The sequence below is a fragment of the Vulpes lagopus genome, chromosome 11 (assembly GCF_018345385.1).
Source record: "Vulpes lagopus strain Blue_001 chromosome 11, ASM1834538v1, whole genome shotgun sequence".
Taxonomy (NCBI): Eukaryota; Metazoa; Chordata; class Mammalia; order Carnivora; family Canidae; genus Vulpes; species Vulpes lagopus.
Window position 1 is genome coordinate 22,874,249 of NC_054834.1, and position 23,083 is coordinate 22,897,331.

A 23,083-nucleotide genomic window follows, 5' to 3' on the forward strand; every position below is an offset into this window, starting at 1 on the left:
AGGGTGCCAGGGGGCCGGGGGCCAGAGGGGGCCAGAGGGGGCCAGGGGGCCAGAGGGGGCCAGGGGGCCAGGGGGCCGGGGGCCGGGGGGCCAGGGTTGTGGGGGGAAGGGCACAGGCCCCGGGGGCCACAGGTTTCCTTTGACGGTTGCAGGGGTCTCCGCGCCCAGCGCCAGGGACACGGGCTGCCCCTCACGCCGGCCCCCGGGGGACAGGGGTTCGCAGGAGCCGAGACAGCTCTGATGCTCCGCACCCGGACACTGTGGGGGGGGGGTCCAGGAAGATGAGACCACATCCGAGGTCCCCCGTCCGCGCTCCTAAGGCCCGCGCTTTCGCACCGGTGTTCAGGGCCGCCGCCGCCCAGGGGGTGGTCCCGGCCGCGCTGGGCCCGCGGCCCCCCGTGCAGCCGCGGTCAGTCTGGGTCGGGCTCCCGGGGCCGCCGGGGCCTCTCGGTGCTCGCGGCCGTGGGGGAGGCCGCACGCTGACCCCGCGGCCCCGGCGGGCGCTCCGGGTACCGGGGGCGCGGTCCCCCTGCCGGCCGCGGGTCCGCGGGGGCTTCAGGAGCCGGGGGCGGGGGCCCGGCGGGAGCCCCTCGTGTGCCGGGGCGCGCGGTAGTGCTCGGCCCTGGCCCGGAGCCGCCTGTCCTGGCCGTGGGCATACTTCCACTTGGAAGCGGACACCTTGAGCTTCCTCCTCCTCCGCTCCGTGCACCACACCTTCTCGCAGTACTCCTCCACTCGCTGGAAGCTGCTGTAGCCGATCAGCTGCAAGAATTCCTTGTACCAGGGTCTTGGCCCCTGCGGGCCGCCGGGCGCGGGGCAGGGCATCCGGGGGGGCCCGTCCTCCTCTGGGTCTTTGTGAAACATCTGCTCTACTCTCTCCTCTTCCACCACCTCCAGGGTAATCCTCCGGACGGTGTGGACAAAACCGTGCTCCACCGTCTGGCAAAAGTAGGTCCCAGCGTCCACTGTGCGAACCCTGAGGAAGAGTAAGCCGAGGTCCATCTTAACCACTCTGTCATCCGTCTTCACCTGCAAGAACCAGAAGATCAGTGGCGGGGAGTATTACCGGGAGAGCACACCCGCCTGCAAGCCCCTCCTCCATCCGCCCCGAGTTTTTTTTTTTTTTTTTTTTTTTTCAATTTTTGTTATCACATGATGAAATCCTAAGAGTCATATAACTGCATGAGGGGGTGAGTGAGCAAGAAGGACTAATTATTTTTTTTTAATTTTTTAAATTTTATTTATGATAGTCACACACAGAGAGAGAGAGAAGCAGAGACACAACACAGGCAGAGGGAGAAGCAGGCCCCATGCACCGGGAGCCCGACGTGGGATTTGGTCCCCGGTCTCCAGGATCATGCCCTGGGCCAAAGGCAGGCGCCAAACCGCTGCGCCACCCAGGGATCCCAAGAAGGACTAATTAAATCGTGTGTGTGTGTGTTGAATGTACTTACATGTGAGATCACGTCATAGTAGTGATTTTGAGGTCATCTCACATCAATATTTTTAAGAGCAGAGCAGAGCGGGAGAGCTTTCTCCCTAATGATTTCAATTAATCATTAGAAAAAGCCACCTAGTTCAGCAGAGCACTCAAACTTAGAGTGGAATGAAGATCTGTCAATTTTATTTAACTCTTTCTTAGTAGGCAGCACAAATGCCATTTTTCACGTTACTAGCTCAGGGGTTCTTATTCCTTCTAGATCATAAAGACCAGGGTCTCTCTAAGAACCTCTGTTAAAAGAGCTGGGATACCTTCACTCACTCCCTTTCCTTACAAAAAAAAAAAAAAAGGAAAAAAAAACCCACCTCCCTTTCATTTATTAACTGAGCATTCCTTATATTTCTACAAGGCTTGCACCTTAATTCTATAAATACATAACTACAATTCAAGGTAAAAGCACAACAGAGCTTTTGATAAAGAGCTCATGATAAACAGTGAGTATATGATTTGACATTAGAACAAAGCGAGATTCCAAACACTGGCACCACTGTCTACTTCTTGTGTGACGTAGGGCATTTATGTATATTCTCTTAGTTTTCTTCATACAGTTGGAGATGATCTAAGTGTCACTTGAATGACTGCTGTGAAGTTTAAATAAAATAACCTAAGTGAGAACACTTCGTATGCTGCTACCAGTACTTACCTCTCCCTCTCCTGTATATATTCCTCCAGCTAAAAAACCCCCCAAAACCTGATACATGTTTTCAGATGACCAAAGATCACACCACAATGGGATAAAGGTGATTCACACTATACTGGCTAACGTCGCCCTTGAGAACACAAACCAAAAGCAAAAGGGGGCGTGCTGACAACCACAACCACTTTGGCAGTAAGTGCCATTGAGACAAGCATGGCTTGGTCCCAGGGGTACGTCCTGGTAAGGCCTGCTGCTGGGTTCCGCTCTCCCGAGCTTTAATTAGATCCAGGATGTCTAAGGTTGCAATGTGTGCTACACTCATGTGCCGTCATTTATATTATTTGTGGATCATGTGGCAAAAGGGCATCAGCAGTGTAGGAAGAGACTGCCTCTCCAATAGACACGTTAAGATAAACTGTGAGGCTCTCCGAGGGTTTTCCCCAGCCATGTAAGGTAAGATAATTATTCAGCAGCTCAGAGTGACATAGTTGGATGAAGGGGCTCCCTGAATCCTTGATAGGGGCTTCCCTGGGCTTGGCAGGACCACGTCCTAGTACGCAGAATGCTAGAGCCATCAGCTCCAGAAGTTCTCGTGAGGAATCAGGAAGAGCTGTCAGGCCAAAACCATCGTCGCTACATAAAACCATTGCTTATCTGTTGACAGGTCTCGCTGAGGAGGTGTCCCTGACACCTGCCCCAGCCAATAATTCTTAAATGACTTGGAGTCACTGCTCACGTTCACCACTCTCTTCTCCATAAATCTGTCACAGGCCTTAGGTGATTCTGACTCTGAAGCACAGTCTCCACCGTTTTGAAACTTATGGCTGCAGGTGACATAAAGGAACCTGCCTTCTTACACCGTTTTGCCCCTTGTGTGGTACGTGCCATTTTATTGTCCTGCTTCTCTTCTTCGTTCCCCGTTGGTGTCTTCCATAGATTTCTCCTTCCCTCTAAGGCACAACCCTCCAACCCTCCCTGATCTCATTTTTATTTGCATTCGTTTGATGATTCTATTTCAATGAGCTTCCTAAGATGGTGTCTCATCTTACACCCCATCGTCCGTTGTTTTGTGTTTCCTGTTAATTACAAAACACGGACCGAGACTTACGTGATCCTTCATTGTTCACAACCCAAAGCGTGTCCACGCACACCGCGCCCCCCACCACTTACTGACTTCCTTATTTCTGACAATGACATTCTTCTTCTCCTTCTAGTCCCTCTCTCCTCATGTGTTGTTATACTTCTTACTCATGACTATGCCTTCATATCCACTATGTCACAAATTCCCATCAACGTTTCTTCCTGGGTGATGGTGGGAAACAGTCATTCCATTCCACTGTCTTGCCACAATGTTAGATTCTCACACTGTGCGACAGATTCCCCAACCTCCCCTCGTGGCAGGCTCCTCTCACATCCTCCTCCTTTCTGCGTCTGCTACTAGGCTCGGCTTGATTCTGTTTCGCCACCTCCACTGTTGGCCCGACCTGGAGGGACTTCCCTACTGCTGCTTTCTTACTGGGAAAGGCCGAATTAACATGTCATCTCTTCAAGCGGGCCTCCCTCTCACCCTGGTAAGAGTGTCCCCCTTCCCTTACTACCATCATGTCACCTGTTAACCTTTGTCAACTGGGCATACAACATTACCTGCAAAAAGTAACCGGTCCTTCAAATAATTTTCTTTTGCCTGATACCTTTCCCCTTTATTTCAACAAATGGGCACTATTTAACTCTGCTTCAAATTTCATTTCCTTTAGTCCTGCTCCTTATTCAGATTCTATTGCTGCCCAAGCAGGTAAGAATTGTTCAACCGGCCCGCTCCCACCTTTCTAAATCCATATCCCCAAGTAGCTTGCTGTAGTGCTTCTCCCAGGGTTGGGAGAATGCGGACATTTCTGCACATCAATGAGTATTCTATAAAGACTTCTTAGATCATTGTGTTTAATTTTCATAATAATGTAGATTAACAAACTATATTTGGGACGGTGGGGAAGATCAACTTCATTGTTAGTATTGGTGTTTATCATAGACTCTGGACTGTTTTCAAAGTTCTAACCGTTTCCAGCTGCTGAGAACAAAGATGAATGTAATATGTTAATGATACGTTCCAGCCAAATGAAAACCAAACAACGTCCCTACGCAGTAATGTACATAAAAAGTTTTGAAGTCACTTGTATAAAGTGTTAGTGGGATTGAGTCAGCACATGGCACAAAGTGCTACAGGCAGATGTTTCATACACACATGTCCACACATGTATGTGGTGGTCTGTGTCCTATGTTATGTTTATGGAGATGCCTTATTTCAGTGAAAAAAAAATGATCACATTAAATAAAGATTTAAATGATGCATAGATTTGTTTACATCTTATTTGTAAATTAATTTTGTTTCTGTATTTGAACAAAAGTGACAAGCATAAAGAATGCATTCCTTGTTTCATTCTTATGAATATTTAATAAACATTTTAATACAAGTCATGCTTGTATTAGCCCAAGACAATGTTCCACATTCAAGGGCAGATGGTGGGGACAACCTAAACAAATACCAGAGTCCAATCTCCTTTTTCATAACACCTTCAATCCTCGGTCCCTTGTCTTGCCACCTTCTTTCTCACTTCTATGTCTTATTCTGGTCTTACTCTTTCTTTCTCTTAGCTCCTTTCTACGGACCACCGATCCATTTTTAAAAATTTCTTTCCTAGCTTGACACTTTCACTGCTCAATGAATACTTTCTTTTCAGCCATAAAGATCTCTTCTTTCTTTTTGTAACTCAATAGCATTCACATTTGTAGCACACAGCTGGTATTCATATCATTCTTCAAATAATTTTGTCATGTGAGTTTCAGCTCTTTAACCACACATTAAAACCAAAGGCCTCTCTTAGTTATTCTAAATATTCCACGATGAGTAGGGTGCTCAGAACATAGTGAAAATGAGGACATATTAACTTGTTCAGAGTGTACAAGAATGCAAGCAATGGGTATCCCAAGGAAGATATGTCCAGAAGTTATTCACTTCTTCTATGTAAATCCAGGAATGATTTGGACAAGGAAGGAAGCAAGCATGATTTCAGGAGCAGTTAGTGACTACTGACAGGGCTATGCTTCACAGACACATAGGAAAAGAACTACTAGGAGACCGTCTTCACCTGGAAGGAATCTGCATACAAACACTCTCACTGAATATGATCCTTTGTTTTCTCCCTACTGTACTTCCCATGAGAGTGCAAATATGAAAATATGAAAGTCAGCTAGCTTAGCTTCTGGCACATGAAGTGTTTGAAAGTGTTTTAAAATAAAACCAAACATGAACACAAATCCTTGGCCACTGGGTCAGGAGTGCTTTTTTTTTTTTTCCACGCAGATATTTCTTTCAAAAATCAGAAACCTGATTTGAGAAACACTGCATTGTGTGTATATAAAGTCCAGTAGAGTCCGAAGATGTGAAGTGTGACAATTAGAGTGGGAACTGTCCTACATCATTTATTTGCATGTTAGAGATAGTGTCTGTCTCAGAATGTAGGTTTGCCTTCCTGATTACAGTGAGTCTGAAATTGTCATGAAAGACATTTTAACTCTGAAATCTAGATGGCTGTACACTATGTACATTAAATCACCTTGAAAGTTAAATGTACCTTCCATAGCCTGTGAAAACCCAAAAATAAAAATGACTTAGAAATTTGTATTTGAAGTCCTTCCATGATTTAATCTTTCCACTTTAGTCCACATGGGCGCCTTCAACAGCAAATCTTGATTACACAATTGTTTTCGTCAGCTGTGCTTTCTCTATGTCTGCAGACCTGATTTCCTTGGTCAAGAAGATGATACATAATACATCACTTTATCAAATATTCTTATAGGCAATCTACAAAAATACAGCATTTCTTACTGAAAATGGTTTTAATATTCTGAGTTAAAAAGATTGATTCAGTATGTTTTGTAATGTCAAATAAAAAAAAAAAAAGCAATTGAACAAAGAACCCTGCACATCTGGTAGCTGGTCAGGAAGAAGAAGTGATTTCCATGTGTATCAACCATATGGTTCCATACTTTTCAGAGGGAAAGGAAAGACAGAGTCCTTGAATTGGTTTCTTTCAGAATATATTTAACACTGAAGTTAGTTTTAGTCAAGAGATAAAGACCAACAATTTATATATTTGTTGGTTTATCTGGCTTATTTTCAATACAAAAAAGTCAGTTAACTTACAGAAAATATATCATACATAACAGCATAAAAATGAAAATCTTTTATAAAAACAGTTTTCAATGTGAATGTGCTTTATGATCGAGATGACTGCCCAATAAGAACTTAATAGCTCATTTAGGGAAACATATTACAGATATCTAAAAGAAATAAAGTTGTATATATACTTCAGATTAAAGATCCAAAAGTGGAAAACCTTTTTCTAATACAAGAAGATGCTGAGAAGGAAGTTATCATAAATAAGAACTCAAAACCATATTGTGAAAAAGTGTTATTTTGAGAAACATCAATTATATCAAAGAAGAAATTTGGAACATTTACATTCAAGAACTAATATATAGAAGATACAAAGTACTCTTGAAAGTCAAGAAAAAGAGAAAAAGAGAGAAAAAACATATAACTAGGCATGTCAGAGGAGAAGCCCAAATGTTTAATAAGTATGCAAGTTAATTAGCAATTTTAGAAATACAAACACAAACAAAACACTACTTTCTACTAGCAAAACAGGCAAAATTTAGAAAATACAAAAAAAATTGGTGAGAATACAGGAAAATGGGAACCCACATAAAAACACTTTGAGAGTGCAGATGATGCCAAAATTCTGCAAAGTGAGCTGACAAAATTGTAGAAATAAGGGATGTCACAAGATAAGAATGCTGAGATTTGCACTCCTGTCTGTAAGAAGTTATTTGAAGAGATGATCATTAAAGATGTGGGAGTGGGAATTAATGACATTGTTGGTCCACTCTTAGGGGCATGGATCAATTAAGAGCAATGAATGCATGCTATGGGATGTTAAGTTGCAATCAGGAACAATGACATAGAGACACGCACGGCCATGGTGATACACCACCATTTTGTGTTCTAAAGAGGAGCAGAGTAAGATCTCTAACTCAATAGATTTATTTTTACAGCTCATGTGTACTCACAATGCTATATACTTGTTCAATGTAGTACAAGTGATGTAGTACTGGAATTACTCCAATCATTACAATGCATGCATATGGGGAAGCAAAGATGAAAGTGGAGAAAGGTGGTCCAGGAAAAATGAAGTCAAACGAGAAAGGAGATTTGTATGAACCCATTATGACAACGTGCTGTGAACTAAGTAATATGCTTATAATGATTATCTAGGTTTGGCAACCAATAAACTAAGTCAGTAAGATCTGTTCAAGCTATGCTATACTAGAACCATATGATTTTAGAAATAATGTTGAAAAATACACTAACAGCAGTGTAAGGGTAATGTTTTATTAAACATTTCCATAGGTAAGAATACCAGAATAATCAGGACGAAGGGAAAATAAGAGGAGGGGGTAAAATAAAGAGAATGTTTGAACACAAAAGTGCATACCATAAGGCACCGAATCACTACTATATTTGGAGTTCAAAGTCAACACTGAATTACCTAGTGACCAAAGGAAAGAAGAAAGTATAAATTCTAAGCTCCCAATGTCACCAAACTATATTTTTAACGTTCTTCCTTATTATAGGAAATACAGTCAATGATAATGTATTAGCCTTGTATGATGAGAGATGGTAGCTGTACTTGTGGTGGGCACAGCATAGTGAGCACGGAAGTTGAATCGCTATGCTGTACACCTGAAAATAATGTAAAACTGTATGTTGACTATACTCAAATAAAAAAAAACATTATAAAAAATAAAGTTACTCCTTATGACAAGTACATCTTTCCCTGCCATTGAGGCCTGAGGGAAAAAAAATCTCTTCTGTGTTTTCACAAAATGAGATACAGGCATCCAAACAACAGTACTACACTAAATACATTTTCTTAAGGTAATATCTCAGGGTCAAGACAAGATGCCCACGTACAGTTCAATATAAGCAACTCTACAGAACTAACACAATGTGGTACGGATATCCAGTTCTATGTGGATATATCTTCATGTAGATGTGTATTTTTTATTATGTAGAAGACCATCAGAGCTATAATTTATACTGGAACAAGGGGAATTAAAGAGTGAAGAGATTTCATATTTTTTACATTGTTGAACATCTATCCTGTTATGCCCGACACCGGGCTTGTGGCATTACCGTGTTACTTTGCTTAATCTGATACCCAGAGTCACAGTGATCTCAGTGGGACACAACACAAGTCTGTATCTGATTCCATAGATCTGGGAATGTACATTTAATTTTCAAAGCTTTCCAGTATTCTTTTGGAAAATTAACCAAAGAGAGTTCTATCTAAACCACTAGATGTATTTCTATCCTTTTGACCAAAACATTGCTCTATATTTTCCACTTACAGGAATTATAAAGGAAAAAAAATGAAATTAATGGGCTATATTGCTGATTATTCCAGAACTAAAATATGAAGTGAATGACATTATAAAAATATGCTTGTCAAGGCTTAAAATGTAAATTATGAATATCTACTTATAAAGAATTCATTTAGAAAAGATGAGCAGAGTTTTTTTAAAGAGTGAAATAGAAATATCAAAACTACTAAGCAGATGTTTCAAATGAGGCAGAGTTCATGTACTTTATGTTATGACAACAAGAAAAAAATAATATTCATATGGAACAAACCTCATGCTTTCAGTACATGTGTATAGAGACAGTATCGTAAACTTAAGGCTGTCATTGGTCCCTTAGGCTTCCTGTCATGGGTTAGCATTGGGAAGGTCAAGAAAAAACGGGTCCTCCTAGGGTAAACAAGGTGGTAGAATGAGACTGAACTTTGCAATTCTCCTAGTTCTGATTATATAGTAAGTCTGCAATATTAAAAGATGTAACTTATATACTCCCTTTTTCTTCTGTTTTTACAAGAGAAGCTTCTCCACAAGGCATTGTATCATCAATAAAATCATGTCTTACCTAAAGCTGTACAAATTCCGCATGGATGCAATGAACTCTGAGTTATCTGAAAGGAACTGCTGATTGATAAGTTAACCATGCTTCTTAGATTTCTCAACAGTATTTAAACGACTTTGATGAATTTATCCTACTCAGTAGGTGGTCTGCGAGCAGAGTTGAAAGTGACAACGTTTGGCATCCAGTTAAAAAAAGGAATTCAGAGAGTGGGGTGAAATTGAAGTCGTGGAGTTTCGACGTCAACTTACATTCTCTCTTGGATTTTCTATAATAAACATGCACATTTGTGCATTATTTAAGCAGTCTGTACAATGCATACAATCAGCTATTTTAAAGTGAGATACTTTTATTTTTAAGACACATGAGCACACACAAAAATATTTTCCTTTAAATAAAGAATCCACAATGGAAAGATCAATGAGGATCAAAGGGAAAAGTGAAACTTCCATGCTTACCAAAGGATAAAGTGTGATGCTGGTCTCATGGACCAGCAACTTACTTGATGGCCACAGATCACTTAGGAGAATATTTTATGTGTTTTGGGATTGTCCCCACTGCTGCCGCTGCCAATTTCCACACTGGGGATTTGTGTATGTTAAGTCAACTCCTTCCTGGAACTCAACGTTGTTTACAGTATCTTTGGGATATACATTGGTTTTGTCAGTAAAAGACTAAAGTCCAAAAGAACACACTCCAAGAAACTATTCATACTGCTTAGTTTTATTGAAAATTCATTCAAATGAAATTATAGTGCTCAGCACAAAGTCAGGGCTTAGTTATTCATGAAAAAAATTTTTTCCTCCAAAATATAGAGATATTCTTCACAATACTCATTTAATGAAATTTCACTCTACCTTAAATCAGAGGCCAACAAAATTCCTGGAGGGAGTCTTGCAGGTTTTTGGGCTTTGCAGGTCATATGGTCTCTGCTATAACTACCCAACTTTGTGGTTATAGGATGGAAACATCCATAGAGGCTAGGTAAACAAATGGGCGTGGTGCTTTTTCCAATATAATTTTATTTACAAAAGAGGTGGAGGGCCAGATTTGGCTTTCACGCTGTAGTTTGCCAACTTCTGCTTTAAATCATTGTTGGGTTCAGAGAAATATACTATTTGTAGGTTAAGATCATATACTCCAAACTCACAACATTCAAAATAATATTGTATTAAGGTAAAAAGTTATTTAATAATCTTCTGAGTAGCTTAAAGAAACTACGGTTTTCTTTATCTTTTTTTTTTTTAAATTTATTTATTCATGAGAGACACAGAGAGACAGAGAGGCAGAGACACAGGCAGAGGGAGGAGCAGGCTCCATGCAGGGAACCCAATGCGGGACTCAATCCCGGGACCCCAGGATCACGCCCTGGGCTGAAGGCAGGCGCTAAACTGCTGAGCCACCTAGGGATCCCCGGTTTTCTTTATCATGATAGCTTGAAGAGATTATGGTTTTCTTGACCATGATAACCGAGAATTCCCCACACCTCGTTCATCACTTAACCTATTGCTAGATGACTCCTAGCTTAACCATTCTACCGAGTACATTCTCTGGGGACACCAGCACATGATAACTACTGAGAACTAATAAACATTTAAATCTAAGCAATAAATACTTATGCAAATTTTCCCTCATTTACTTAGTTTTAAAATGTAGTCCTTGTACATTTTGGAGAAAAAGAAATGCACAAGTACTTCAGTTGTCCAACCAAGCGCTCTAACAAGTATGAATTCCTTTTCTTTGGAATGTTACTCAAGATTGAACTTTTGCAGTTATTTTGGAAGCTTATAAATTCAAGTGTATGGAACTGAGACTTCATAAACTAGGGTGTATCACTTTATGTAATTTAGTTATGTTTAACAGTTTTTTTTTAAATTTTTTTTTTTATTTATTTATAATAGTCACAAAGAGAGAGAGAGGCAGACACACAGGCAGAGGGAGAAGCAGGCTCCATGCACCGGGAGCCCGACGTGGGATTCGATCCCGGGTCTCCAGGATCGCGCCCTGGGCCAAAGGCAGGCGCTAAACCTCTGTGCCACCCAGGGATCCCTGTTTAACAGTTTTGTCTTCTGAAATCACAAAAATATAATTTATATATCCTTATAACATAAGGGAGATTTGAACTGGTATTATATATTTAAATAATTATAGATAAGGAATTTGGAAGAGCTAAACTTGGATTTTGCAAATGAAATTATTTTCTTTATCCACATTCATAAAATCTTTTCTTTTCTTCCAATTCAGAGAACGAGGGTTTTTTCTCTTCCTTGTTGAAACTCACCCCTTAGCTTTTGTATATAATAATGTTCTCTCTCATAAGCTCTTCTGCTTGTTTCATCAATTAGCTTGTTTCAATCCTTTAGCTGCACATTTGCCTCCTGATGGCTTCTTCCCTTCGACCTTTAAACATGACCAAGTCATTTTCTTTTTTTTTTTAAGTCAAAAAAGCCCAAAAGTTTTCTCTTCTCTTGTCTCCTACCGCTGGCCTCTCTCTCTCTCTTTCATTCAGACCTTTAGGTAAAATGCACTGCACTAGCTGTTTCTAATTCCTTACAGCCTCTTTCATCACTTAACCTATGGCTAGATGGCTCTGAGCTTAGCCATTCCACTGAGCACATTCTCAGCGGACGCTAGGTACTTCTTTTCTGAAAATTTCAAAGGGTTTATGACTTTATCCTTATCCAGTTCCTCTTCCCTGTGATAAATTATTTCATGCTCCCCTGACTCCACTGTCTCTACCGCAGCTAAACTACTCTGGAGGTACTTAGCAGTTTCCTTCTTTGCATCAATTAGTCTCATCTCCACCATGCACAGAGTACAAATACCTCCCTCAGAGAACTGTTGTCAAATACGTTACTACACACCAAGCACTCAGAACAGCACAGGGCAAGCAGTAGGCACTAAATGAATGCTAGCTGTAATTAATTATTTGTTTTTCTGCTTTCACTTTAGAATTTGTCCTCTGATTTTTCCTTAGATGTGTTTCCTTCCTTTGCTTCTTGGCCTGGTTCGCACTGCTTCTTACTCACTCATCGTCCAAGGTAGGCTATGGCAATTGGAGGCACCATAACACTGTAACTAAGAGCCTAGAATTGAAACTAGAATATCTGAAAAAAAAAAAAGAAACTAGAATATCTGGTCTCAAATTCAGCTTGCTCTCATTGGCTGTGTGATACTGTGCAAGTAACTCGATCCCTTTGAGCTTCAATTTCTTTACCTATCAAGTAGGAGCAATAACAGTATCTACTTCATGAGGCTGTTGTGAGGATTAGAAGTATTAATATACTTAAAATTCTTAGGACACTGCCTGGCACACAGTAAGTGATAGGGAAGTATTGATTGCTGCTATATTATTCTTACTTTTATTACTTTCATGAATTTCATTACTACCTCTTTTTTTTTAAAAGATTTTATTTATTTATTCATGAGAGACACACAGAGAGAGAGAGAGAGAGGCAGAGGGAGAAGCAGGCTCCATGCAGGGAGCCCGACGTGGGACTCGATCCCAGGTCTCCAGGATCACACCCTGGGCCTAAGGCAGACGCCGCTGAGCCACCCAGGCATCCCTCATTACTACCTCTTTGCTGGTGTCTCTCACATATCTCTTGCCATTCCAAATCTTTCTTTTGAATTTTATATTCCTGAACTGACATTTTCCACAGGAAAATTCCACAGGAGACCCTAGTTTAACATTGCCCAAAACGAACTCAACATTTTTCTCCTAAGCTTTCTATTTCTCCCTGTGTCCTGTAGATCATGTTACTGCCCATCAACTATACAAATACTCAAACCAAGAACATGTGACTCATTTTTAATTGCTTCTTTTTTATCTCGAAACCAAATGCACGCCATGTTATTTCATAAAAATGAAAACTGTCTTCTCCCCTCCTACTAATATTGTTTAGTTCTGGTCAAAAATCTTCCACTTGACTATTGAAGCACCTTCTAAAATTGTCTTCTTTACACTTGCTTATCCTCAAAACCTATATTCAAGTTTTTAGAGTAATATGTCTAAACAGATGTCTATGGTGTTCTCATTGGCTTATAAATAAATAAATATCTACTCATTTTTGCATCCTCATTTCCAGTCACAGATCTACACACACCATATTGTTTCTCATCTCCATCACACGTGCTTATGCCAGTCTCTCTGGAAGTTAACTTCTACTCATCCATTAAGACCTGGCTTACATGTCACTCTCCCTTGAACCTTTTCCTGACTGTCCATCATACAACCTCTATACCCAACCTGTTGGTGGACACTTTTATTTTCTTGAAGTTTCAACATAACTTTAGTGAATACAATATATTATAATTATCTGTTTACATTTTTTAAGACTGTAGGCCTCTAAAGGGCTAAGGCTATGAGCTAGTCATCACGTATCAATGTACTCTCTGAGTATTTAATGAGTTTAAAACACTAATTGCAGACACTTAAACAGAGATGAGACTGGAAGGCTGAAAAACAATTCCACCTGAGAAGTTAAACAGCCTTCACAATTCTCAGTAATAAACAGAGAGCATGTGCAAATTACATTGCTGTTTGTGTAAGGGGCAGTCACGTGCACATCATTTGACCTTGAAGGTAAAGGGTACATACAGGGTTGATGTTGTTTCAGGGAACATTAAGATTTATGTCCCCACCTCAATGATCATCTGCTTCTGCCCCTCCTCCAACTCCACATAGTGTATTTTTTAATATAATAACCAAAGTGATCCTTTTAAGACCAAATTTTGATCCCATCTTGGCTCTGCTAAAAACCACCCAAAAGTTATCCATTTAATTCAGAGAAAATACCCAAGCCCTTTATAAGGGCCTACGAAGCCCTGCATGAGCTGGCCCTTTACCTCACTCTCTGACTCATAGTTTATTAGCCTCTTTACTGCTCATTCCTTTCCAGCCACACAGAGCTTCACTCTAGTGTTCCTTGAACATATCAGGAGCACTCTCACCTCAAGGGCCTTTACATCTGCTGTTCCTACTGTCCAGAAAGTTCTCCAACACTGTCATATGGCCTTCTCTATCAGTTCTTTCAAGTCCTTTTCAACTGTCACTGAATTGGTGACCCTCTTAGTAAGACTTTCCATGAACACTCCTTTAAAAACTGCAACTCCTCCCTGTAGGTAATTTCTCTTGTACACTTTTCTTCTTGTCATCATCTGTTACATTAAATATGGTTCTTACTTAGTGGTATGATTATTTTCATCAACATATCATCTTCCTCTGTTCTCTAGAATACAGGTTCTATGAAAACAAGGCATATTGGGTGCTCAATAGATAAGCTACAAAAGAATTAACAAAGCACCATTTTGATTAAAAACCCAAGAAAATGAAGTACCGTGCTCTTGGTTTTTTGTCCTTATAAGCTCAAATGAGAGAGAACATCTAATTTGATATAGAATCCTTCTTTTACGAAGAGGCATAGGCCTGAAAGGACAATTGAGAATGGAAACACACTGATGCATACATTGTCTAATAAGGATTCATGGTATCAGTGCTTAGAGTGGGAACTGTTCAAATTACTGGCAGGTTCTCAACATCTAAACATGGACTAGTGTTTTTACTCCCAAGGCTCTAGCAACATGCTTCACTAAAGTTTGATGAAAAAATATAGATAAGGATCGAGCAGATATCAGAACCATTTTTCTGAAATCAAATTCCAAAACTTTGGCTGTAAATGGTTTTCCATTTTGCTACAGGTCCCAAAGCATCTGAAACTGTATTTAGGGTTCCAATTTCAGAAGGTTGTGTGCTTTAGTAGAATGAACATAGACACCTGGATTTGAGTCAATTTTACTAGCTGTCAGTAACCAGGGATGTTATTAAACCGTCTGTGTCTCAATGATGTCACCTGTAAATCATGTTTTAGACTAAAATGGTGTATTCTATGAAATGCACACAGCAAATTCCTAGGTGCTTAGACAAGGAATAAATGTGAAGCAGCTCAGCTTTGGAGTCAGGAATATCTGAGTTCAAACCTTGGGTCTGTTATAGACTTGCTTTATGAACTCTAATCTCTCAGCGTTAGTTTCCATGCTTGTAGGAAGAGGCCCATTACCTCTGGTGTGCATCTGTGAGATGTAAGAACAATAAGCTAAGGCACCTTCCTACTACCTCAGTTTCTGTGTATGGTAGACGCACAGTGAAGCACAGCCTCACCTATAGAGTCTCTTCTATTAAAATCTTTTCCCTCAGGGTATCAACAACTGATGCACGCCATAAGTAAGGTCACTGGGCCAAGGGAAATTACTCCCTTAAGAATTACCTACAAAACAGGCTTCAAGAAACATTTATGGAATTAATAACATGTACAGAGATTGTGTTTCATATGTGGTTTTTAAGAAAGCAGGAGACCATAAAGTGCATATTCAAGAGATCAGCAGTAATCCAGTTTAGAAATCTAGATGTTTTCTAGCAATTCATCTATGTAGCATTTCAAAAGCTTTATCTGAGCAAAATTTTATCCATTGAATATGTAGTTTCCAGATAACTCCAGAGGGCTGAGTTTGGATTTGCAGGCAAAAGTTCCAGCCTCAAAAATTTCAGTTCCATAAGAAGATATATATGTCACAATCAAAGATTTTCACAAAGGCTATGGTCTGGCTACAAACTAATGACTTATGGATTAAAGTGTCTGTGATAAACCTGGATGGCTACTGTCAGCAGTACTCTAAAAGCATTTCCATATGAGGAAAGAAATGGAGTGGATAAACTTCAAGATCTTATGCAATGGTCAAGATTTGATAATAATGTAATTCTCTGTCCAGAGTAACTATAATAAAATGGTTGTTAAAAAAAAAAAACTCTAAAAGCTCCAAAAAGGGACTCTAAAAGAACTTTAAAAAAAAGCTCTAAAAGGACACACAAAAATTCTGCTCTGTGCATTCAGCATACACATGCACCTTTTTGTGATGTCAGCAATTTTGTGTTTTGTTCTAGATTGTGAAAAAATCAATATATATTGCTATGTATAGAAATCAAGTATTATATGATTCTGACATCTAATGCACAGAGTAAACTCACAATTTCAAGTATCAGTAAATATATCAGCCATAGAATTTTGAAAAACAGGGACTAAAATCTGGGCAAAGGAGAAGCAGATTATATCAACAACAGGAGAAAGAAGCTTATAATTGAACATTGATGGATGCAGCATGTCAAAATGATTTGGTAAAGATTTCCAAATGAGGCAGATTATGGTGACTTCCAAATTAGAAACAGAACATACGAAGGGAAGAAAACCACTGATGAAAGAATTACTTCTCTGTCTTCTGAAGCCATTCAACTAGAGGAGCTAGAGAACATTCCCAGGTCCTCTCCTGCCAAGTGAGTTATGACAGAATTTAAAAATCAGTTTCACATCAGATTTGTGGGATGGAGAATACTTTAGTACTAAATCGACAATATTTTAGTGCAATATGCTGTAACAGTTTTGGACAAATGTTTATTCTTATGACGTCATGCAAATTTAGGAGAATTTTCCTGTCCTTGATTGCCTTTCTTTATTATCTCTAACAGCCTTTGTTGAGTGCCTTCCTCTCTAATAACTATACCAGGAACCTGGAATTTACAAATTTAATCATCTCCCAGGATGTATTATATGTGTTTTGGACGAAAGACATGTTGCATTTTTGTTCAACAATGGGCTAGAAAAAAAAGGCATAAAAAGTCAATGTAGTCTACATTTGGAATCTATAGTTGATGACTTCATTTTTCCCTCTCCCACCACTGTGTATCTATCTGCTCTTCATGGGTCCTAAGGCAGGTATCTGACATTTCTTTCCCTTGTCCAATTTGCAACCTTCTTTTTGCCAAGAAACATTTTGCTAGCAGTTACCAAGATCCATCTCCCTTTAATGAACCAATTTTCATTCTTTCTATTTTTATAATTCCACTTCTGTGAAAATTGAGTTCAAAGCCCACATTAGCGTCAATAATGTTTTACCTGCCTTTACTAACTGCTTCATGCCCTTGACCTTGGCCAATATACACCCAGATCCCTAGACGTGCATAAAAAGATTATCCTCTAACTGCCTCCAGGCTATCCCTTATGTGTGCTTTAAAGGCTTCCTATTCTTCCATCTATAAAAGCAGCACATGTCATTTAGATGATAATAGAAATATAATCTCCACCACTAAACCTACTTAAAAGGACAAACAAACTGATGCCTTTCTTTTGTTCCCAGTGGGCAGTAATGGAATCCCTCTGTCAACGTTTCATGTATGATTCAATTGCTTTATCAAACAGTTTAGTGTTGCTGCTGTTGTTTTAATTCTATTATCCATATGTCTAAGATATACATGTTAATGGTGTTTAAATTTGTTATTTTTCTAGAACATTACCTTGGGTGATACAGTATAAGACTATCACTTTGACATGATAGTAAAATCATGAAGATATGAGTATCTACAGAATAAAAGTCCAATTTTCAGAATCTAAATTATATATATATATACATACATACAAACATGCATGCATATATAACCTACTTATATGTGTATATATTTTTCTATTTAATACAAGTATATATGTATTTTATATATGTATATATTTATGTTTTTATATGTATATTTATATGCATAAAGATTCATATATGTACATAGGTTTTAGAAGCATATATAAATTATATATACATATAAATTTATGTGTGTACTTAAAATTTTGTATATGTGTATAAATTACACATAATAAATTCACTTTTTACATAATGCATGCACAGCACAATAGACGGATTCATTTTTAAACACGAAATAAATCATCATCTATCTACTAATAACACACCATACACAAGACAGCATGGCGTGAGCATGCAGCAGCTGTGAATTACCTCCTCTTTTCTTGTGTCACGTCCTTTCTGTACAAACCAGATAACTTTTGCTTGCAAAGATCGCGGGGTACATTCCAGCAAAGTACTGTTATTCTCTATGCCGTAGGCCAATCGCTCTTCAGTCTTATCCAAAGCATCCCCTACAATATAAAGATTAAAATTAACTTTAAGACTTTGATTTTATCAGTAAATAATATTTTTAAACGATTCTTTATTTAGATTCCTGCAGCAAAGTGAGTATCTTTCATTACTTACTGCTAACTTCTACGCAAGGTCATTTAAAGGAGCTATTTAGAGACAGAGGCATACCAAAGTCTAGGCTTTAAAAAGTACTACAGCCTATGGAGAGGACCAGAAGGAAGTAAATGGGAGTGTGGGTCCGAAGGCCAGGACACTCAGGACAGTAAGAAGGTCGATTGGTGTTAAATGCATTTTCCATGCATTGGTGATGATATCCACTGATAAAGCAGGCAAGGGAAGGTGAGAGCACCAACCATTCAAGTAAGACATAAGACAAAAATTCATGGTTACAAACAAAAGCAGAAAGCAGAAACTGAGGTGATATGGTGCTACATAAACACAAGTGTGAGTGAGATCTTGTCAAGGGATTGCACTTAGCCAAATATTGGGCTCCTACAGTAAGAAAAAACACTTCGGATCCAGAGCTGCTTGATTATAATCTTTATCTTGGCCCAGAGAGACTCTCACTGGACTTGAACTCAAATTTGTATGCAGGCTAGGACACTCGAATGCAGTGGGGAATAAAAGCAAGTGGACGTATCCATTGTTGGTTAAAACAACAAGAATATCAAATTCAATAACTGGAACCCAGGATTTTTTTCCTTGTGCCTGAGTCTTCCTCACTTTCAAAGCTGACACGTAAGTTTTCTGAGATTAAGATCCTGCCTTCCTCTAGCCCAATGTTCTCGGAGGCTTCTGTCCTACACCAAATGCTCAGTCAGCCTTGGGTCTAGTGAACTGACATTGTGTAACTCTGGATTGTATATAAGCACTGCTGGTCTCCCAGGCACGGTGCTTCATCTCCCAGGGACCTCCTCACGAGATGGGTGACACCAATTGCAGCCAGTTCCAACCACCAACGTGTAGAGTCAGGACCATTGGTTTCTGTGTTTGACTTCCTTACATTTCCTGAAGCTGAAATTTCCTCCCATCCTTTACCCAACAGACTGCTTACTACCTTTCCTCAGAAATTCACTTCTGTACCTGAGCTCTAGCCCTCCCCACGCTAGTGGAAGACTTCAAGTTTTTCCACTTTATTCTATCCCAAAGCTTAGTAGGTGACTTGACACCAGTTTGATCCCTCTTGGTAAGATTACCATATGTAACATGATGAAGATACTCCCAGGGCTGAGATGGAGAGAGAAGTCTTATAAATCACTGTGGCATCTTGTTCTAGGGTCCCCACTTTGAGGTCTAATACAAGGTCTTCGTGGTGGTACACAGAACTTATTTCCCTAATTAATTACAAATTATTTGTCCACATATAATTAAAATTTTTGCATTAAAATCCACAAAATTTTAGCTTTGTGGAAGAAAAAAAATACTTTCAGTAACACTGGTCTAGTATATATCAATCACAAAGAAAACAGGGACCCTTTTAAGAAGTCTGCAGCATATCTTCACCATAAACCCTGAGTAACCCACAGCAATTGATTTTCTATGGATTACCGACGAACTGCTGTCCAAAACACTGCTGAGCTGCATTTCCATGCCGAACGTCTTGTCTGCGGAACCGTCTGAAAGAAAGTAGATGCGTTTAGGAGACGTTCAGATTTTAATTTTCCAGACTTTAAAATACAGCCAACTGCATTAAAGATTCAAGGAGTATTCTCCTACTGAAAAAAACCGATCAGTCATACAAAACAAGGATAAAATTCTAGTTTCATAGTTTCCCATATTTCCACTGAGTGTTATTCAATGGATAAGATCTGTATCAAACTCTTCTTTAAGTGTTCACATAAGTCTGAATTCTGGATCCCAGAACAATAATTTAAGAAAGCTCTCTCTATATTTTGTTTAAAAATCTAGTGCAAGAAGAATCCGTTTCAAATGAATGTTTTGGGTGGTAAGGGACGTGTGCAGAAAAGACAGTGGGATTCGAGGCAGACTATTTATTTGAATAAAAATTCTAAAACTCCTATATATAATAAGATGCATGAAAAAAGGAAAGGTATTCGAATCCAAATATTTTGTTCTAGAGCTGTCATAGTCATTGAGCACAAATAGCACTGGCAATAAAAAGGGATAAACTAATAATGTATATTCAACTTACTCCTTTCTTCAGATTTCATACATAGAAATTATATGCCTCTATTCAATGTGATTGTGCGTTATACATACTTAACAGGCTGTCTGGCAAGACTGCCTACTACATTTGGGATCGCTTCCATTGTATTTTTTTTTAAAGATTTTATTTATTTATTCATGAGAGATACAGAGAGAGAGAGAGAGAGAGAGAGAGGCAGAGACACAGGTAGAGGGAGAAGCAGGCTCCATGCAGGGAGCCTGATGTGGGACTCCATCCCGGGTCTCCAAGATCATGTCCTGGGCCAAAGGCGGTGCTAAACCATTGAGCCACTCGGCTGCCCCCACTGTATTTCTATATTTGATAGATTGTTTAAATATATAATTAAAAATAATAATATTTTTATCCATGGAGGAAAAATTCTATAGTTTAAATTTGTAAGCATCTTTCTGGGAGGGATTAGAAAATGGAAATCATCATTATTAGCACTGAAATTCTAAGATCAAGATCTTCAGCGTATTAATTCAGATTAGAGATAAAAATAGAAGAATTACATAAGAGCAGAAAATACTATTTGCTTTTCTCAATGATGGCATTTCTTCAAGATTGAGGAAAAAACAGAAGGCAAAGCAGAAGTTTCACCCCTGAGGGAGATGGTGAGGCTTCCAAAGTGACAATGAAATGCTTTAACCATATGCAATGATAAAATCTGGAAAAGGGAACCAGATTCAAATCCCAATGCCATCACTCATGTGCCGTCTGATCTCATACATATCTTTTCTCTTGCCTGGTTCTCTCTATCCTCCTTTGTAAAATGGAGTTGGTCTAATTGACATCTAAAATCTATTCCAGTCTCAATTTTTTTTTTTCATTCTGGGCTCTTCTCATTGCCTCTGAGTAATGATAATGGAACCTCATTTCAAGAGATGGCGTGCTTTCTCACATGTGAGTTCAGATCTTAGTTAACAGCTCAATACTTTCTACTTTGCTGAAATGTTCTATCAGGTTTATCACATGAGTGATGTGAGAATAAGGGGAAGTCAATCAGATAATTCTAGGTACATGAGGTGAATAATTGAGCATGCAAAATTTTTGTTTAAAATCATTGAAAACATGTATTTAAAAGGAATGCTATCACATCCTCCAGCAAGGTTTCAGTTCCTTTTATACTATCTTCATATAAATGTCCTTTGCTTCAGCATTTAAAAAAGTCTGTAACTGTTCAGGAGTTTGAGAAAGGTTCATCAAAGTTGCCTTTCATTCTCAAAGTTGCATATTTTTCTTATATCTCTTGCCACTTAGAAACTTTTTAAGAGAACACCGGAAATAGACAAAATACAAGAGCCAGGGGGAAGTAAAAGATTTAGCTCTATAAATGATAGTGTATTTTGGAAGACTATTTTAAACAAGTGGTCTGGATTGCAAATTAATGTTTTTCCTCTGTTGACTCATTTTCACTCTGTGAACAGAAAAGTATTTATTTTAATGACCAGTTTTCAATTTCTGCTGCTAGTCAGGTCGGAAGAAAAAACGATCTGCTATAAAAGCAAACTATTTTCCCTTCATGTGCTGGAATCTATCCAAAAAGTTCTCCTCCAGGGGTGGGTGATGGTTTAAAAGAATCTGACACGACTGAAAGATCTCCATTACGCGTCACTGAACTAAACTAATTCATTTATGAGCACAGCTCCTGACTTAAGCACTGTGCTCCTTCCTAAGACTTAGCCCATTCGTTTAGCTTTTGCTAAATGACTTTTTGAAAAAAAAAAAAAAAAAAAAAAAAAAAAAAAGGCAGCTCGGGTGGCTCAGCGGTTTAGCGCCTGCCTTCATCCCAGGCCGTGATCCTGGAGACCCCGGATCGAGTCCCATGTTGGGCTCCCTGCATGGAGCCTGCTTCTCCCTCTGCCTGTGCCTCTGCCTCTCTCTCTGTCTCCTCTCTGTGTATTCTCATGAATAAATAATAAAATCTTAAAAAAATAAAATAAAGGACTTTTCATCCACCCTTTGTAAATATATTATCAAGCTTGTAGATGTATACTCTAATAAGATGCACCACATATCACAAAGTATTTAGTTACAGAAACTGCTTAATTCAGTTAAGCATCACCGCTATTGCATGCCTAATTCAAAACCATGTTATTCATAAGTATTGGATGCATAGTGTGCAAACATTGTTATTGTTGCTAATAACAATAAAATAATTAATTTTATTACTTTCGGTGAAATTATCTTTCCACCCTTAGAACCAGCTACTTTACTCCTAACCTATAGAACTACATGGTTTTCCCTGAACATTCTATGCCTTCTGTACAATTCTCTTTAACTGGAATCTTTTTACATTCCCACTACAAGACTGAGCTCAAAGGTTGGGTTATTGTGAGAATTAAATAATGTATGTGTACTGCGCTTAGTCCAGTACCTTATATGCAGGAAGTGCTCAAGAGTGACCTACTATCATTCTTACTTACAATTCCATTTTCCACTTTAGATTCCAATTTCATTTAGCCAAGGAGTATTGATTGACTGCTTCTTCATCCTCCTTGTACACAGTACAGTAGGGGGCAGAATGGGTGAGTAAATCATTGAACAATACTTTTATATACTAACGGCTATCTTGAAGAATTCAAGATGTGTTTTTAAATATCAATAGGCATTTATAACAAAATCAATTAATTTGCTTGATTCTCTAAAACAGTTGGTAAGTTATTTAGTTAACAAATGTCTTCTCAAAAGATCTTTTCACTATCTGCTTATGTACTCTAAGTACTCTTGGAATGAATGTTGACTTAGCTGATGTCAAATTCACAAAAGATTTGA

General features: G+C 39.0%; 1 protein-coding gene across 2 annotated transcripts in view; it reads right to left on the reverse strand.

The window, feature by feature from the left end:
- Window positions 1-406: 406 nt before the first annotated feature.
- SEMA3E (semaphorin 3E) overlaps window positions 407-23,083 on the reverse strand; it is a 235,602-nt gene continuing 212,925 nt past the window's right edge. For both annotated transcript variants that reach the window (XM_041773412.1, XM_041773413.1), the window contains exons 15-17: window positions 19,690-19,757; window positions 18,001-18,140; window positions 407-1,029 (exon numbers count right to left, since the gene is read on the reverse strand). In XM_041773412.1, coding sequence (XP_041629346.1) covers window positions 556-1,029; window positions 18,001-18,140; window positions 19,690-19,757 — 682 coding nt within the window. In that variant the 3' untranslated portion in view covers window positions 407-555. The remainder of the gene's footprint in view (window positions 1,030-18,000; window positions 18,141-19,689; window positions 19,758-23,083) is intronic.